The sequence below is a fragment of the Artemia sp. Qi Xiang Cuo genome, chromosome 14 (genome assembly GCF_049724085.1).
Source record: "Artemia sp. Qi Xiang Cuo chromosome 14, ASM4972408v1, whole genome shotgun sequence".
Lineage (NCBI taxonomy): Eukaryota > Metazoa > Arthropoda > Branchiopoda > Anostraca > Artemiidae > Artemia > Artemia sp. Qi Xiang Cuo.
The window spans coordinates 36,357,989-36,378,500 of record NC_142807.1 but is presented as its reverse complement, the minus strand read 5'-3'; the positions used below and the strand labels follow the sequence as shown (position 1 = coordinate 36,378,500).

General features: G+C 34.6%; 1 protein-coding gene across 1 annotated transcript in view; it reads left to right on the top strand.

The window, feature by feature from the left end:
* The window catches only part of LOC148944415 (uncharacterized), a 217,785-nt gene that overhangs the window by 123,767 nt on the left and 73,506 nt on the right, over positions 1-20,512 (top strand). The window contains exon 5 of the mRNA XM_089099923.1: positions 4,336-4,603. Within this exon, the coding sequence (XP_088956049.1) occupies positions 4,336-4,603 (268 nt within the window). The remainder of the gene's footprint in view (positions 1-4,335; positions 4,604-20,512) is intronic.

Sequence of the window (20,512 nt, the reverse complement as noted above, 5' to 3'; positions counted from 1 at the left end):
GGAGAATCCAGAAGGCGCATTCTACTGAAGAAAGCGGCGTGGCACGGCGCGCTGTTTTTGGCCCCGCCGCCGCCGGTCTTCCCTCATCGGCGCAGCGCCGGGGTCTATTTGTATTGGTTGATAAATATCATTACTAATATTAGTTATTGCTTATTAATATTAGCATCATAATAGCAGTAGTTTTTGTTTGGGTAGTAGAGCTTTCCTTGGAAAATAATTAAAATACTTTGTAAAAACCTTTAAGCATCAATTGTGGTCGAAACCCAACTTTATTTGTGAAACTGTACTCCCTGTGGTAGACTTTTGGACTTCTAGGCAGTTCTGGCTTCAAATTTATTGGTAATTTTTTCTTCTAAATTTACGAAGTTTATGGTGGAATAGGGAGGAAACTTTTCCACTTGATTTGGGTCTTCCAACTATAAATTATAAATTATAAATATTATTTTTAATTATATTATTATTATAATTATTATTTTTAGTTTATAAACTAAAAATTGTACATATTGATTTATTCTGTGATAAAAACTGCTGTGGAAAATGGAATTCTCCTTATGAAACACGCTACAAGACGTGTTTTGTTTTGAAGTATTTCAATTAGTGGGTCCAAAAACCCTTGAATGCTACTTTAGTGGAAACAAAATACCGAGCGTAAAGTGTGTTCGTATCATTTTGTAGTTTAGGACTGTCGCTTTTCCTCTTATGACTATTATTATGAAAACATCTTACCTAAGAAATTTAAATAAAAGTAGACAGCTCAACAAAGAGCTCAAGAGTTTTAACAATTCACCCAAGACGAGCTCAGTGTTATTAACATATTAGTTTGTAAGACTCCCGCGTTACTTTGCCTCATGATGAGCTTTCGAGATTCTTTTGATACAATTTTATACTTCATCTTACAGAAAATCATTTGAAAAAACTGAAAAAAAAACTGTCCTGGAAATTATATTACCTCTTATGAAACACCTACGCTACGACATGTGTTTCTTTTTAGGTATTTGTAATTAGCGCATCCAAAAAGCCTTGAATTCCACTTTAGTGAAAACAAAATGCCAAGCGTAAAGTATGTGCTTGCAATTTAAATTACAAGGTTTTTGTTACTGTAATAATTTCAATATTAATGTTATCTGGTTCATCAAAGAGGCTCGCTATGCCGTTTTGGAATACTTGAACCGAACAAAGAGACTAGATATTGTATATTTTTTTTTTTCTTCATTTAATTACTATTAAGTGCTAATTGTTGTCAATTTATTGTTTTTCCTTTTTCCTTGTTTCTTTGTGGTGTTTAGTATTTTGCTTGTGATTTTCAGTTTTTGATATCTTATGCTATATTTCGCAGATTAGATAGTGAAATACTCTGTAGGGGTTTAATCACTGAATAAAATCCTTCTTTCAAAGTAGGTGCTTACCATTTTGCAGTTTAGGACCTTCACTTTAGCTCTTTTGACTATCATTAAGTAAATATGTTTCCAAAATATTCAAAGAAAAGTGAAGAGCAATATTAAAACATAAAAATAGAAAAAAAATTCATACAAAAAGTTAAAATGAAAAGAAATTAAAATGAATGAGTAAATGGAACCTAAAACAAAAACAACATAAATGAATATTGAAATCAAACTTTGAAATAATGGATTAATGGAGTAAATTTTCTCATAAAAATCAATTGACAAATCTATTATTTTTTCACTAGTTGAAAATATTGCTCCAACATGCTAAACGGATTGATTCAAAACTTTTTTTTATTTTAAAAGTCTTATTTAGGTATCACATTTCTGTACTTTGGATGAAATCGAAATAAATGAAAATTTTTGACAAAAATAGCACCCTTAGTGTAGTCAAAGTAAATTAAAAGTCATAAATGTATTAATTCAATTTTTTGTCTTTTCTATAGCCATTATTATCATTCTAATTGTCTTTTTTCATTGTATTGACACATAAAAATATTTTATTCGAAATGCATAGTCAGTCTTTACATTGGTTCAACGGCTTCTCTTCTGCCAGTTTTTACAAATCTGTTTTATTTGCGCTTCACACTATTTGTATAAATAATACAAAAATGACACCTCTCCTGACATTTTGCAACCACTGACTCTTTTCAGTAAAATGACAAATGACACTCCAGTGATTATAGGGGTTCGAGGAGCAGGAGCAATAAATGTGCTTGCTTTAAATGTTTTCAAACATTTGTGACAAATAATTTAGTTTTACATTTTTTTTTGAACGCCCTTATTTTTTTATACTTATCTTCGGTTTTTAATGGATAGAAAAACCAAATGGCTGAACAAAACTGATTATTTAAGCAGTTTACTTTGTTTTTAGTAAGTTACGAATGACACTCTAGTCCTTTCGATTCTTTACTACAAAATTATTAGTAACTTCTTTTCGTTTTAGTTTTTTTTTTCCCCAGTCAGGGGTTTTGTTTGGGAGGGGCAAGGGGGGCATTTGCCCCTCCAATAATGTGGAGAAAAAATTGTTATATAGCCCATGCTCCTTGAATAGCCGGATATAGACCCCTCTCGTCATCCCCCCCCCCAATGAAAATGCTGTAGATTTGCCCCTGTCCCCAGTTACTAGTAATTTCTGCTTGTTTGAGGCTTGAAATCTTGTGTAAGGAAACGTTTGTCTCTCAACCACAATTTGATCTCAAGCTTAATATGAGTCTAGGTTAAATACTGTTTGAATTATGGTGTGACCAGGAAGTTTCAAGAGATATCATGCTACCTTAGAGGCTGAGGGCAGCATGATGGGTAGCAATTGAGTTTTGCCAACAAAGTCAGATTACTAAATATCCTTGATTCAGAATAGCCATTCAGTCTAGAAAGTATTGGTTATTATCAAAGCTACTGCACTTGTGTGTCAAGATTTTACCAAGGGGGCACCTGCTTTCAGAAATCAAGTACACTAGTTGGCACTTACCATGCGTGATGGAAGTGTGCCAAGCGTGACGAAAACTTTGCCAAGCGTGGCGGAAACTTTGTCAAGCTTGGCGAAAACAGTGAAAAGCGTGGTGGAGTTGCCTGACACCCTTAGGGTTCTGGAGTGCACGCCAGCTGGCAGAAAGTCAGCACCCCTTGGATTCTACTTCGTTTAATAGATGAATTCAAAAGACACTTCAAAACTCCTAATCTTGTTGTTCATCCTATGGGTGGCTTTTTCCAGATGGGACTAAGTCGTCCTAGATTAGGAGAGGTCTTATGAAGCTCAAATTATGACTTGAGCTTGGCAGAAACATCAGAAGACACAAGAGACCTAATATAAGTGAAACAACCAGCAACTGCAAGTTAGTTCTCAATGAACAAATAATTTGATGCAACCTTTGCGTGAACTAGGTAGATTCCCATGAATTTTTTCATATTCTCAGCTGATGGGTAGAGCAGTTCTGATGGCCTCATAGGACAGAATTTGTTTTATATTTATAGCTAGAAGTAGCTGGAGCTTCGAGACGGAAGAAACTGTCATTTCTTCTGTAAATTCTTGCATTATGCTTGTTCTAATGGAAGGGTCGAAAATATGCAAGACGGGCATTCACCTGGACACACCTCTGTGTCTTAGAACGAATATTCTTTAAGCGGACATGTTTACTTGTGTGACCAGTATTTGTGGAGATAGTCTTTAGGTATTTTGGTTATTATAATTAAAGACCACTCTGAAGTCAACATATTCAATAGAGAAGGTTGACGAAATTCATCGAGTTTTTTTTTTTTTTTTATATAATGGTTTCGTGAGTTGACGATGTTCCAGGCGTGAAACTGGCAGGCTCAGGTCTGAGCTTCTTTTGAAATACATAAAAAAGAATTGCAGCAGAACAATTCTATTATTAAAAATAGTAGCTTTATCTTTCTATTAGTGGAGCATTCTTCTTAGACCCACTTCCACCTCCGAAACGAAAATAATTCAGGCAGTAATAACTTTCAACTTTCCAATCTTCTGGATATAGTTACAGTTTGGCATGTTCAAGAAGTACATTGAAAATTAACAGTGTCAGGTCTGTGTGCAATTGGTCCTTGATACAAAGATCGGCTTCATTGGCTGGTGCGAAGTAAAACACCATGAAGATCTTAACCTTAATGACAATGGAAACAAGTTTACCCCTATTGAAATATGTATATAATAATTGAAATATGTATTTTTTTTTCTGACTTCCTATTTGATTATTTTGTAAAGGAATTGTCTTATTGTCTTGTTAAGGAACTGTTGTTTGTTTGTTGTTGTTTTTTTAGCCAAAGTTGTGACTGTGATCTTTTACTTAAAAAAAAATCATTTACTTCCCACTTTCCCATGATTTAATCTATTTGACTTTTATACTAGCGATTTAACCTGTTTTATTCCCATTTTTAGAGATAAATCTGTGATATTCCACCTACTCTTCAACAACACTATCGGTGAAAATGGTCAATTTAGACGTAAAGGAGACTCGTCGACAAAGGGGACATTACCTACATTGAAAACACGTTTGAATCTATTATCCAATATCACTGTTTATAAAAATGAGGCACTGAAAGGTAAATCAGATAGATTAAGGAAGAGAGTTGTATCGGCAGTGGAATCCAACCCCTCATGGTTTGATGAAAATCAATGTGGAATGTTTCAAAGCTCATATTTTCAAGTAAGTTTTGTTTTTATCCACCAAGATTGGTGTTGCATCCAATGCTCCTTTTCTTGGACTCTCGATCCACATCTTTTGTTTTTTTCCCCAATTGTTTCGACTTCCGTATATTTTCTTTGTAATCTGGGATTTCCCTCGCTACTGTATTTTAGATAAAAATATTTATTTTTTGCAAAAATAACTTATAACGCTAGTTTCCCTAATCGAAGGTAGAGGAATTCTCAACAAGAATACTTTCTCGAAATTTCTTACTGTCTTTTTATTAAGGCAGTTAACAAATGGTAATCTTTTGTTATCTTTATCATTATTATTGTTTATTTAGAAATCTGTAACGCATAACCGAATGACGGAGCAGAGATAAAAAAAAAGAAAAAAAAACAAACCAAAAACTCACCATAACATACTTGTATAAAAAATAATACGGCCACTTCAAAAAGAGGTTTAAAGGCAAGAAACTAATGAATACTACTACTAACAACTCACCGCAGCACCAAGCCGTCTGAGGCCAACATAGCTATACACACTCCTCCTTCATCTAAAGAATACTGAACAGAAATTTTGTTTTTCTGAACTTGGGAACATTTTCTGAAATGGTGGAATGTGCAAATAACGCGGGCCAACTACCAAATTCAAGCACAACTTCTATCATAGCTCAATTTCAGAGTTTTTAGCATTTAATTTAGGATGTACTTTTAGTGAGCGATATACCTAATAACTTTGTTTTTTTTTTTTGTCGAATCTACGATTTACCTTAACATTCGAAACTTTCTTCCTGCCTAAGACGATTAAACGGCAGTTCTCAACAATTAAGAAAAAATGATGCAATAAGACTACACAGAAGAGCATATTCCACTTCAGCACTGAACGCAAAGTTTTCAATTTGGCCCAATAAAATTTGATCTTCAATGTCATCTCGAACAGAGTTTATAAGCTTTTACTTTTTTCAAAAGAGGACTTGAAAAACAAATATAGTTATTCCTGCGGTAAAAGCTTGTATAAGATCAGTAGATTGTGTCGTCTGGATTAGCTCTCAGCATGTTCCTTGCTGCATTTCCAAGGCACTATTGAGAATAAATGAACTCTATCAAGGCCAGGCACACTTGAGAATCAGTGAACTCTATCAAGACCAGACACTCTTAAAAGTAGCTGTACTCTCTAGCCCTAAGATTTAGTAGTGCAATGACTTAGAATGTTAGTTACACAGTAGATTCTGAGAATTTTATTACTCTCATGCATCATTGCTCCGTATGGGCTAGACTTGTTCCTAGTTTCATTGCACTAGAGTCAATGAATTCTTACATAATCGATTTCTTTAGCCTTTAGTGTGGATATAAAAACTTGATATAGAGTTAGTATCACAGTTCCACATAAACATTTGACTAGCTTACCTTGAATCAAGTTTTAATAGAAAACGTTTGAACAGTGACTGAATTATAAACAGTTATGTCTAGTAGGAAAAGTTACGATACGGATACGGATTCTGATGCACCCTTGGAACAGGTTAGTGATCTAAGTCTTTTTTTTGTCATGTGCTTAGTGGAAGGGGAGGTTTCTCATAGAGCTTTGTTCCATCGAAACACATTTAAAACCCCTTTAGATACCAAATTGTAGGTAACTGTATGTCATATATCATCTTTCATTAAAAAAACTCATCTCCCTACTAGTTATTCTTGAACCATTGAATTCAATTCGTGAAATATTTTTGAACTTGGATCTTCATAGGACGGTAAAGAGCAATGTCTAAACTAAAAAGCGCATAAACACTGCCTTTGTGGGGTTTGTGAGCTTAGCCCTTGAGGCGGATTTTACTTATTTTTGATTCTGGACTTTTAATTTTTTTTTGGCTGGAGGACCTAGAATTTTTTTGGAACAAGTCAGTGCTAATAAATTGTTCTTAGAAACACATTGACAGAAACCCTCACATATGACCTTATGACTTAACAATTTAAAGAAATGAGTAGTATCCTATTAATACGTCTTATCGCACCCATTGAATTTATGAATTATTTGTCTGGTGCTAACGTGAGAACAGAGATTTTTTAGAGTAAAAGAACGATGCGTTAGCCATCTGAGCCAACAAGTCAATGATATTATTATGTTCCTAGAAATACATTCTAAGCAATGGGTTTAATGCACTTGCTATGCTATTGAATTGTATGAATTTGTCTATAATATATTATGTTTAGTTAAAAAAAAATTCCCTGTCTAGTAATTATTCTTGAATCTTTGAACTCAATTCATGAAATATTTTTGAACCTGGACCTTCAGGGGGAGGTAAAGAGCATTATCAAAGCTAAAAAGCGTATAAATATTACCTTTGAGTAGTTTAAGAGCTTAGCCCTTGAGGTGAATCTTACTTATTTTTATTCTGAATTTTTTTTTTTTTTAACTGAAGTTTTTTCAAACTCTTTTTCATGTCTTAAAATGATATACAATTTTTGGTGAACAAAGTTTTTGAATTTTCTATTACGTATCTGAACCAACAAGTGAAAGATATTATGTTCTTAGAAATACATTCTAAGCAATAAGTTTCATCCACTTGCTATACCATTGAATTATGTGTTTGTATATTATATATCGTCTATAGTATCAAAAACCTCCCTACTAGTTATTCTTGAACCTTTGAATTCAATTCGTGAGATGTTTTTGAACCTGGACCTTCAGAGTACGGTAAAGAGCAATATCAAAACTAAAAAGTGAAAAAATAATTCACGAAGTTAAACAGCGTTGCGAAGAAAAAAACGTCACGAAGAAAAAACAACGTCACAAAGCAAAAATAAAAACAACGTTGCAAAGAAATAAAACGTCTCTAAGCTAAAAAACGTCTCGAAGAAAAAAATGTCTTGAAGTAATTTTTTGCTTTCAAATTTTTTAATTAAAGTCAAAACAATTCAGTCATATTACATTTTATTTGATTATTCTAGACTGACCCGACGAAAATACCGAGGGTATGGGCAGGTAGTAGACCCATCGGAATAGTGATGTCAAGGGGGCAATGGATTATGATCTGTTCAGTTATATTTTTCCCTCCGGGAACACTACAGTTCCATCTACCATCGCACCCCAGGAACTTCAAATAACAATGTGCCCTACAGCTGTTGTGGGAGAAGATGAGTCTCCTGGACTCGTAAACAGCGATGTCATGGAAATGTTTTTGATTGGTTTCATAATTGAAACTATTCCGATTCCTCAAGAATCGACCAGCTCTTCTGTTGGAAACGTAAGTATAAAATGAATTTATCTCCTCTCTCGTATGTGTTTGTGTGTGCGTGTGGTTGTGCGTGTGTGTATATGAGTTTGTGTTTGTATGTTTGTTAGTGTGTGTGTGTTAATGTGTGTGTGTATGCGTGTTTGTGTATATATGTGTGTGTGTGTGTGTGCGTTTGTGTGTGTGTGTTTGTGCTATTAAAATATCTGTAAGTTATAATGCATATGTTTGATAGATAATATTAATACAAATCCAATTTTTAAAAAAATGAGGAGTGCCATATAACTATAATAAGACTTTCCTCAAAGAAAAAAACTCAAATCATTCATTTTAGTTTCAGGGGAACGCTAAAAAATTTACTATCATCCTTGGCCCAGGACTTAAACATATCATAGATAATTGTCCAGTTTCACCAGGACAATCATCACAAGAAGATGTTTGTGAAGGTACGTCATTTAGTATCCCCGAGATTTCCAGTATACAACAGGAGAGATGAATAGCCTTATTGAAATTGTTGGATCTAATGTTCCTGGGGACGTTTTTGACGATGACTTTTCTATTAGTGAATTGATTCCTATGCAAAGCACTGCAGGGTGTGAAATTACCGTCACGTCTCTGGAACTGAGTTAATTCAATTTGTTAGAATCTGCTCTAGGGAACATACAAAAACACACAGGGTAGTTCTTAATCCTCCTGAGGAGAGCCTACTTGACGGGGGAGATATTTTAACAGATTTTGTCAATATTCTCAAAACCTACATCAACCAAATTCGAATACTTATTGAGACTCAGATTCAGAATTGGGGCAGTAAGGGATGGATTAAGGCATCAGTTAATCATAAAGTTTATTTACAGAAAGAAACATCAGGGGATATTTTTATTTTCACTTTTCAACCGGTAATCGAACTTTTTACCCTGGATTGAACGAACTTGATGGTAACTTTTTCAATTGGGTTAATAAATTAATATCCACTTTGGACACATTTACTGATAAAGGAAGCAGGTCCACAATTTTATAAATTGAACATATATATTTGAATCTCAGTAAATTGAAAAAAAAATTGGAAGATGATCATTGACATGATTTCCCGTGGTATTTTTGTAAGTCCAAAGGTGTACTTTATACTGATACACAACGAGGAAATCAAAAAACGTTGCAAGGGAGGACCTACAGACTATGTGGAAAAGAGTTTTGACATGGACATTTATAGGAATTGTATTGTTGAAAATACAATTCCATGAGCGAAACTGTTGGCAATTTGATCGTTAAACTATAAGAATATTACTGTAAATATTTCAAAATATTGCTATGAGTACCCTTACTGACAAGTCTTATGTTTGTAGAATAATATCATTGTAAGGGGGCGGGTAGTAGTCGACAAATAAAAAGTCTCCTGGATTTTGTGGCTGAGGGGGGGGATTCAGCGCTTTAAATTTTACACAGATTTGTAATATTTTAAATGTGCGTATTTTGCAGCAGCTCATAAACCTCTTAAAAAGGAGGCTTCAATGAAAAATCTCGACCACTTTGCACGTAATGGTGGAGAAAATTTCCCTAAATTAAATTTTGATTTTTAGAGGGAAAGTACCCGGTTTCCTTAAAAGAAATAACCATGTTTGAAAAAGAAAATGAAAATCTTGGGTGTGGGTGTTTGTTCTTCAATATGACACGGAATTTATGGATGGGGGAAAGAAACTATATAAAAAAGGGGTTTTATATTTATTCAGGGCCCCGTTGGTAAATAATATGAAAATGGCGGTGGTGATCATCTATGAACCCCCCAAAGATGGAAACTCATACGGTCATTTTCACCTATTACTGCAATCAGTAAATTGTTATCTCAAGGTAAAAAATATGGGTAACGGTGTCTTTCCCCAATTAAAACTGAACGAACCTTCAGAGATGATATGAAATATTGCAAGCTTCATGGTTATCAAAGGGTAGAAATACCGACAGGAGACAAAGCTACTTTACAATTCCCTTTGGCAGATTGATAAAATAGCTTTGGATTATGAAGCGACACTGTTGGTAGTATCTGACCAATCAAGGCCAAACCTAGTCAAGGAACACACCCTTGTAGCTTGTTCCTATGTCCATGCCCGACGAGATTCCGATAACAAAATGCAATTGAAAGTATTTTTTGAGACTTTGGATGAGAAGGGTAGCATGGAAAAATTACTAGTGTGGCTAATAAAAACGGTTAATAAATCCATTTCGCGATTACTTCACGTCACCTACCCCATGTTATTATCAGATAGAAAGCAACAGCCCTAGAAACGGGGACAATTCGTTGGGTTTGGAAGGTGCTCTTGCCAAGAAAGATGCTGTCCAAGTTTATGACCACCATATTAATGCCAATTCAACGGGGAAAAATAACTTTCTGGGGTGGGCCCATAATTTATTCAATATAAAAATTCAAAAATACACAATTCCAATTGTTCTTATACACAATTCCAACTACGATCTGAAGCATTTGCAACCAGCAATGGCACAACTTGAAAGAAATTGAGCATTGGATGAATGAATATTAGATGATGCATGGTTGGTTGACAGCTTTTCTTACAAAATCATACCTCAATCAGCGGAAAACTTTCTTGTTTTGGAATTTATGTTGAAATATGTTGAAGACGGCGTTGAGTACAAGAATAAAATTCCCTTTTTAGATTCCTTCAGTTTTTCCCCAAATCTTTGAGTGAATTGATTCAAGTGCAGAAAAACGGTGACGGCTGCAACGCTTTACCCCTTTTCAAACGATATTTTCCAAATGATCTATATGACTTTTTAACGGTCAAGGACGTGTACCCATATGATTATAACTCCATGTCGAGATTCAACGAAGAGAATATTCCCTCCATCAAGTAGTTTTACCACAGTCGGCATAATCGTAGGTGTATTCCTGATGAATACAGCTTTGCCAAAAAAGTGTGGTCAGAGGGAGGGTGTAAAAATGGTTTTGACTACTGTAAGTTGTATTTGTCAAGTGATATGCTTACTCTGTTGGACATTGTGTGTAAAATTACGGACAAAACTTACGAAGAACTTAGTCTTAATATAGGGTATTATTTTTTCACTCCTCATCTGGTAATGGACATCATCCTAAAGATTAGCAGGAATAAATTGGACTCACCAGAGAGACTGATCAACACTTGTTTCCCGAGAGGTCAAGGAGGGATGGGTATGTTTTTCATGGGGAACATATATTGGAAACTGATCCTACTGGAGAGAAGACGTGGGAAAAGTCGGATGCAGTGTTCCTTGATATAATTCCCTATACCCCTGGGCTATGTCTCATTACTCTCTACCCTTTGGTGACTTAAAAGGGATGAATGACCATCAAGTCTCCAATTTCCCCAACATTTGCAGTCTTGAGGACGATGGGCCGGTTGGATGGTCTTTTTGCATTTATGGAGAAGTACCAGTGGTACTTCACGATTCGGTAAAGGATTTTGATTTCCATGAATGAATATACCTGTGTCTAGGGACTCTTTAAGTCCTCGCAATAGGTTTTTGGTCGAGGAGGAGAGAATGCATTGGACCCCTTCAAAACAATAGCTTATTGCCGACCGCCTCCCGAAGAAAAATACTGTCGTACATCATTTGGCGTTAAAATGCATGTGCGACAACGGTTTCAATGCTACAAACATTCATAGAGCCCTCCAATTTAGTCAGAAACCTCATTTGAAAATGTTTGTAGACACTTTTTTCAATAAACGTTCTGAGGCAAAAACAGAGGTCGAAAAAGATATCTAGAAACTAATTTTGGATTCGGCCTTTGGCAAAAAGTGTGAACGTGTTCGCAAGGAGTCATTGTGATGTTGTGACCAATCCCGGACAATGTGCTCGAATTATTACCGATACAAAGTAGACTTTCCTGACAATCATTGGACGAGACATGGTACGATTGAATAGAAAAAATGAAACATGTCCTGAATAAAAATATTGCAGCAGGCAGTGCCATTCTGTAAATTTGTAAAAAGCTCATTTTAGAATTTTACTACAATATAGCTAGGGTACAGTGGCTGGGGAAGGAACAAGTAGAGTTCTGCTATGGAGACACAGATTCTTCACTTTTAAAATAAAAACCAAAACTTATCAAAGAGTCGGCACACGGTGAAATCATCAGTTCTCGGATGGATTATACCCACTGCGACGGGGAAGTTATTTCGGAACTGGTCAAACGTCGGGCACCAAATCAACTTTTATTTTTAAAATCAGAAACGGGAAGTGACATGATTTCCCATGGTATTTTTGTAAGTCCAAAGCTGTACTTTATACAGATACACAACGAGGAAATCAAAAAACGTTGCAAGGGAGCACCTAGGCACTATGTGGAAAAGAGTTTTGACATGGACATTTATAGGAATTGTATTGTTGAAAATACAATTCCATGAGCGAAACTGTTGGCAATTTGATCGTTAAACTATAAGAATATTACTGTAAATATTGAAAAAGATTGATATGAGTACCATTACTGACAAGTTCTATGTTTGTAGAGATGGTGTGAGTACCCTCCCCCTTGGGCACTACTTAACTTTCGACTGAGGTGAGTGTGTTTCTCATAGGGAAAGTCTCGGTATCAGTAAACTTCATTAAAACAAATTTCCCAAAACTGGGGGCGGGGATCACGGCCTTAGGGAAAAGGGTACGGCCTATGGCCGCATAGCCGGCCGCCAGTGGAAGTGGTGATGGGGAGGGGGATACCGGAAAGTTTTATATATATACAGGGGCGTCGTTTGGGGGTGGCAAGGGGTGCAGTTTTCCCAAAAACTGGGAAAAAAATTTCCCAAAACTTGGGGGGGGGTTCACGGCTCGAGGGAAGAGGGCACGGCCTTTGGCCGCCCAGCCGGCCGCCAGTGGAAGTTGGGGGGCCGGCATCTTTTAGTGACTTAGAGCAGATTCTTTTGTATTATTTGTATTTTGTGTTGTATATATATATATATATATATATATATATATATATATATATATATATATATATATATATATATATATATATATATATATATATATATATATATATATATATATATATATATATATATATATATATATATATATATATATAGGGGCGTCGTTTGGGGTGGTAAGGGGGGCAGTTGCCCCCCAATAATGTAGAGAAATTTTTTTATACATCCCATGCCCTTTGACTATCCAGATTTGGATCCTTCTTAACCCCCTCCCCCAATAAAAATGCTAGAGATTCGCCCCTGTATATATATATATATATATATATATATATATATATATATATATATATATATATATATATATATATATATATATATATATATATATATATATATATATATATATATATATATATATATATATATATATATATATATATATATATATATATATATATATATATATATATATATATATATATATATATATATATATATATATATATATATATATATATATATATATATATATATATATATATGATATATATATATATATATATATATATTTACACCTTGTTGTTGTTGTTGTTGCATAATATATATTTTATTAAAGAGTTTTTTGTTTATGCCCAAGTTTTTTCCTGTTGTTAATAAAATTGTATTTAAATATATTTAATATACTAAACTATTGGATTTTAACTCTGTTCCTTTTGTTCATTGAATAGGATCACACACACAAAACAATCAGAGATTCTTAGGTAATGTTAAAGTTTATAAGACCTTTCAGTGGTTTTCTCTTTGGGCCTTCATTGAGTGGAAAACAACACTTTTGATGAAAATAATTCAGAATCAACAAGAAATACTGTTGTTGTCAGTGGATCAACATCAAACGTCAGTAAAAAAAATATATGCTTTTGCTATAGTGTTTGTCAAGAGTCATATGATTGGATGAGAGCAATTAAACCTCAAGTTAAATTCACTAATGGGATTGGATTCTGTATTCAATTCATTGGAACCAAATTCTTGGCTTATTATTGATGATTTGGCCGAATCGATAGAGCAATGGTCTAAAGAAATTATTCAATTTTTCACTGTACCTTCCCATCATGAAAATATTTCCGTCACCTTTGGCTTACACAGGCTCTTTCATCAGAGTAAATAAATCTAAACTCTTGCATTGAACTGTACTCATTGTAATTTGTACAAAGTTTTCCGTGACTCAAGTTCCCTTGTAACTTTAAACAATTTATCTATGTCAAACTAAATCCCTGCTTTCAGCTTACAATCAGGCTACAAGCAAACCTTATGGATACAATGTAATTGAACTCTATCAAAATATATCTGAAGAACTGCGTGTTGTAATTAATATTTTTGACCATGAAATAACTGTATATCTGCCGGTGGTTGATAGGAAAAGATATTAGTTGAAACTATGACGTTAAAGAAGTTTCATCACAATATATACTTGTTCTCTGTTTTGAGATCCTAGAAATAACGACTTAGGAAGGTCATACTGAACGGTGTAGATCGAGAATTTATTAAACTCATTTCTGAACTGTGTTTAAATTTAACTGCTCGCAATTTTAAATTATCAGATGCAATTAAGAAGCAGACTAAAGAACATAAATCCATTGTTCGGGCACTGTCCAAGAGAAAAACCAGTCAAAAATGGAAAAGAAAACCTTTAGTTCAGGCGGGGAAGGTATTTTTGCAGTTATATTGCTAATAATCGCCGGTCTTGTTAGCGATCTTCTTCTTCCATTACCATAAGAGGAAAATATGGCTAAATCATACAAATTGACTGCAACTGATGAGGCTGTATCTTCACTTCAAACTTTTGAGGGTAATTTCACAGATTACTTTAATGACAATAGTATACCTGATGATCAGAAACTTTTGATTTTTAAAATTGCACTTCGTCGTCTGACAAACAAAAACCGTATCAAATTAAAACCATCAGTGTTGTGAATTTTGCAGATAAGACACAAGAGTCAAGTACTTCATCTGTGTCAGCAGCAGCGGCAGCACTATTAATATCGGACATATCAAAAATATTAGATTTAATACCAGTTTTTTATTGGGAGCGGGGTAGAAGATTGTTAAATTATTTGAATGAAACCAGTGATGTTCAAATTGATGCTACAAGTAAGCAAATCACTCAAGGTAGCAGCAACTACAATCTCATTGATATAATAACTGATTTTGTATCAAATTACAAGAAAACTGTATCCATTGGCACATATCTTCTGAAATACTTAAACACATCAATTTTTCCCAAAGTTCTTTTGTTTAACAGCAAAATTTTAAAAGAATTAATATCACTAAATGATAATTATGATGACAATACTGAAAAGATAATTTTACAACGCTAATGCTAACAAGTACACCCAAATGAACCTACAAGAGTGGTGATAATTCAACTTTAAAAGGTGAAAAAAAAAAAATTCCATCGCCACCACCAGTGTTAGTATACAAAAGGCTAGTGGAAAAGGAAGTACACATTTACATACAAAATGAATGAAACTCTAAAACGTATATATGCAAATGTTGGTGGGAAAGGGAGTCTTAGTGCTCCCATTACACTTGCTCATGCCTCTTGTGTCCAACAGAGTTTAGCAAAAGAATATCTTCAAAGTGAACCCAGCTATAATCTTCATCGAAATCTTAGACTTTGTGGTAATCAATATTGAAAAACAAAGGCCTTTTACCCTCTGCAAATCATGCATGCTGATCTTATGACTTTAGATGAGATTCAGCGACAATACAATAAACCATATACATTCTGTTTGCCATTAGTATTTTTAGTTGCTACTCCTATGCAATTTCATTGAAATTTAAGCGTGGGAAGGAGATTGCACTTGCTCTAGAATCAATACTTGGCCAAGATTCCTATTGTAAAACTTAGATAGATTGAGGGAGTGAATTTTTGCAATCGATACATAAAAAAGATGCTATTGAAATATGGTACAGAGTTGTATCATAGTCACAGTCCAATTAAGGCTGCATTGGCTGAACGATTGATTAGAATCATTCGTCTTCTCATTCCCAGATGCTGCACACTCAAAAATACTGCCATCCTTATTCATGATTTGGATGAAATAATGCATATTTACAATCAACTTCCTAATCGCTCCCTGTTTAATCTTAGTACTCTTGAATTCATCATGGTGACCATACACTTGACATCTTCGCAAACAATATTCTTCTTCTAGCAATGAATGTGAAATTAAAAGCAAATTCTCTGTCGGTGATACAGTTCGAATCAATCGTACAAGCAATAATTTTGAAAAAGAAAAATACTTGTGGTCTACTGAACTTTTTTAAGTGTCAAAAAATCTAGAGACTAAGCCCGTGACCTATCAACTACGAGACAGCAAAGATGATGGGATAATGAAATCATTTTATTACTATGATATGCAAAAAGTTGAAGACAGTGGTTTTTATCAAATTGAAAAAGTATTAAAAACTGGAACACATGATGGTAAGAAACAGTCGCTAGTTTGCTGGCTTAGATACAACTCTGAATTTGATTCTTGGATAGGTGTTGAAGACGTACACAATGTCAAATGATTTCCATGTGACATTCATGTCCAATGTTTCAGATCTTCTCTCTGACAATTTGAATGGAACAAGTGATGAATTGGACTAAACTCTCCCCTGCCATTAAATTTGAAGGAAGACATGAAGTACGTCTTAAATTTGAAGGTAGATCTCGTCTATTGTGTTATCAAAAATATCTATGATGTTCTAAAAAAGGAGACCCCATATGAGAAGTAAAATAAGATCCTTTAACTTCGTTGATGACGGTGTGGTGGCAAATTTTGACTCTAATGTTTACCCTATTGCTACCATGCCCTACAGGAAATACAACAATATATAGCATGATTTGTGTCGAGTTATCAACAAAAAATTGCAAGTCCAAAAAGGTTGTTTCCATTTCAACTATTCGACTGAACAAAGGAGACTTTACATTACCAATCCAATTGAGAATGAAAGAATTTTTCTCAATGAAAATTTACGTGAGGTTCTCGGTTTTAAAGACCGTATTATTAAAGCATAGAATTTCAGTGGCAAGGACCATGTTATCTATGCAGACTATGCACCTAGTTTCTCCTCGTACAGTTGTATATTTATTTACAGTTCATTTTTGGAACGGTCGAGAATTGGTAATTCAAATGTTCCCCTTCTACGTGTTCTAGAGAAAAAATGTATAGAAAACATTGTCCACCACTACAGTATAAGACATCCTTAGTATGTTCCAGTAAACACTTCGTATTTGGAACTCTTTCAGTTAACATTAAGAAGTGAAGTCAGAGATGTCTTAGCTATAACAAAGGGTGCGTGTGTCATTGCATGCATTTTCGATCCATTGCCTAAGATGAACAATAGAAGAATTCCATTTGTCTGTCCTGACATTGATTGTCATGTTGCTGCTCTGAGTCTTCGTCAAATAGGTCATGGATTGGACTATTTCATGGGGCGTACTACAATGTCTGGCTATGACATTGGTAGTTGGTTTGCTAGGCTATTTCTTTCCGCACTACCCCTTGCCAAAAAATATATTGTACCGGCTGCAACCTATTTTGCGGCCTCAATACTAAAAGACTGGGGCTCAGGGTAAAAATTTCAAGGAGATTCTTAAGAAAAATATTAGATTTTCATCCAGCGCTTTTGGCGAATCATTTAAATCTTAGCAAAATGGAAAGAGATTAAAAGGGACGTGTGTTCGTCAATCACTCATCAGTCACTACCCAGATAAGAGGCAAAAGACGTCAACAACGACTCTTAAGAAAAAAAGAAGAGCAATAAGCTGAAGAAGAAAAAGATTGTTCGATCACAAAAGATTTCTTCTCTGAAGATGACCTATCTCCCCCGCAAGAAATCTCATCCATCAATCACATCGTCATTGAATCTGTTCAATGCTGAAAATGTTGATTTTAGTTTCAAGTGTGGCTACTATGAACAATTTCATCCTCAACAACCCCTGTCAGAAAATATACACTTTCAAATATTTTATAATGAAGATTATTTCATCGATTTATCATCCGCATTTATTGATTTAAATGTTGTGGTGAAGAAAACATCTGACAATCTTACTCCCGCCAATATTGACGTTTTATCCAATGAAAAATGTATCCTACACCACTTGTTCAGACAAATCAATGTATACATTAATGGAACACTGGTGAGCACTAGCAATAGTCTATCAAACTATGCAAGCTCTATACAATTTATGTTAATGACTCCAATATCATACAAGGAGTTGAGAGGACAAGCAATGCGTTATGAGTATAGATCGAATGTTGATACTGATGGTGAGTCAACTGCTGTGGTGACCAAAGAGCATCATTTAGTTGGAAAATTAAATCATGAAATATTTAATGTGTCTCAATGGTTACCTTCCAAGTTAAGATTGACATAAAGTTACAACTAGCTCAAGCCAGTTTCATTTTGAGAAAAACACTTGCTCCAGCACCTGGTGCAAATTTCAATCTCACTTCAGCAATGAAGTGAGATTGAAAACAACAAGTTATGATCTCTGTTGCACTGGCAGTGGAAAAACTGAGAGCCAATGGTAACAATATCAAACTTCTTGCTCCCCATTCAGTCACCAATCAATATCACATTCCCACCGGTTCTCGTAGTTATACTGATTCGTCATTTATCAATGGAAAAATCCCCTCAAAAATCGCCTTTGCCTTTGTAAAGAGTGTTAGTGCTGTTGGATCCTGAATCACATCTTCTTACGATTTTAATTTTTTTGGATTATTCAGTTTTGTGTGCAAGGTGAATAGAATTCCCCTGTACACTTTATCATTTTATAAAAAATCTTACAGAACTCTGTATGAATTGACTATGCAATCATTATATCATGATTCACAACTATTTGAAAATAGAATAACAAATTCAATGTTTTAAAAAGATCATGGTGTACTTGTTTATTCTTGTCAAAGGACACGAGATATGAGTGTTGTTAGTTGTGGGAATGTACTTTTGGCGTGCAAGTTCGCAGACACTTTGACTGAAAGTATCACGTTGATATCACTGAGCCAATTTGAAACCTATTGGGAGAACACTCCCGACGAGAGTTTTCTACTAAACTTGGAACCATAAACACAAATCAAATAATGGATGTCTTTAACATGGCCTCGTTCATGTCCAAATGCAAATTCTATAGCAAACCCTAGGACATCCTTGAAAATATTTAAAGTGATAACTATACCATTATCATTGTTAATAGCAGTCCATCGAATATAAGAAATACTGGTCACTGGCTATGCATATTTCAAACTAAGAAAAAAATTGAATTTTTCGATCCTCTCGGCTTGTTATGTACATTCTACACTCCTCATATCAGCACCTATATTGAAAGCAAGTGAAAATATATAGTTCAAAAACAGAGAAGATTATAAGATTTGACGACCAAAAGCTGTGACTTTCATGCACTATTGTATATTGTTTTCCGATGTCGTGGTTATACCTACAAGGAATTTATCAAAATTTACGCGGACAATCCTCATCGGAACGATTTCATTGTGGAAAATACCTCTTCTACCTGTATAATATCGATGTCACTACCCTAAGAATAAAATGTTTTAATAATGTTTGCAAATTTGTTTATCAATAAAATATATATTTTTTAAAAAGTCTTTTTGTTTTCTTTAGACTTCTTTTTCTACATAGAGGTATTCATCATCATTGTCTTCGGCAAGGACTAGCGGTGGTAGATCATATATATTCCCCTTATATTGATCATGTAGGGAAAAGTCAGGATCACATTTAGTACAATACAATGTAGTTTCACTCTTATCATATCTCCTTGTGAAGTCAATGATACTTATTTTACTCATATTGTAAAATTCACGGGTTTTAATTTGTTTATTTGATGTAATGTCACAAAAAAAAATTCAGATGAAGAATTACTCTCTGTAACAGCCAAATAAAATCTGTAGACTTATAATCATAACTACCATTGTCTTCACAACGATGACTTATAAACCATACTCTCTTGTTGTTTCGACAATTGAAACGCGGACCAAACTTTTCTTCTTCCCAAAACAATTTAAATCCACGACAATACCAGTCTCTTAGGAGTAAACTAAATGTTCGTTGAGGGTTTTATCTAATGATACCTGGAAATGTATTTTACCACTAATTACATTTATCATAGTGACAGTTTGAGCACAGGAAACCTCTAACAAGAGAATCACAAACTTCTTCAAGACATGAATTACAATCCTTAATACTACTACTACTAACAACTCACCGCACCACCAATCCACCTGAGGCCAACACAGCTATGTATGATCCTCCTCCACCCCGATATATTCAAAGCCTTCCTTTTTAAACCTACACAAGAAGTTCCTATGTCCTTTAAATATTTCTTTATAACATCCTACCGCGTCAAACGAGGACGTCCGGCTTTCCGTTTAGCCCTTAATGGTTGGCCGAAAAGAGCAACCTTCGGCACTCCGTCATCCTTCATCCACACAACGTGCCCAAACCACCTCAACCTTTCTTTCATTATAGCCCTAGAGAGCGGTATTGAGCCAAATTATTTGTACAGCCTATTGATTGAAATAAGGTCAGTCAGCTGGGTACCCAGAACAATCCTTAAGCAATTTTTCTGGAAAACATCTAGCAAATCTACATCCGCTTTTCGAACCGCCCATGCTTCAGAGCCATATTTGACCACTGTCATCACTGTAGCTTCCAATATTCTAATCTTGGTTTGCAGACTTATCTTCCTATTCATCCAAACTTTTTTTAACTGTGAAAAACACCCTGAGC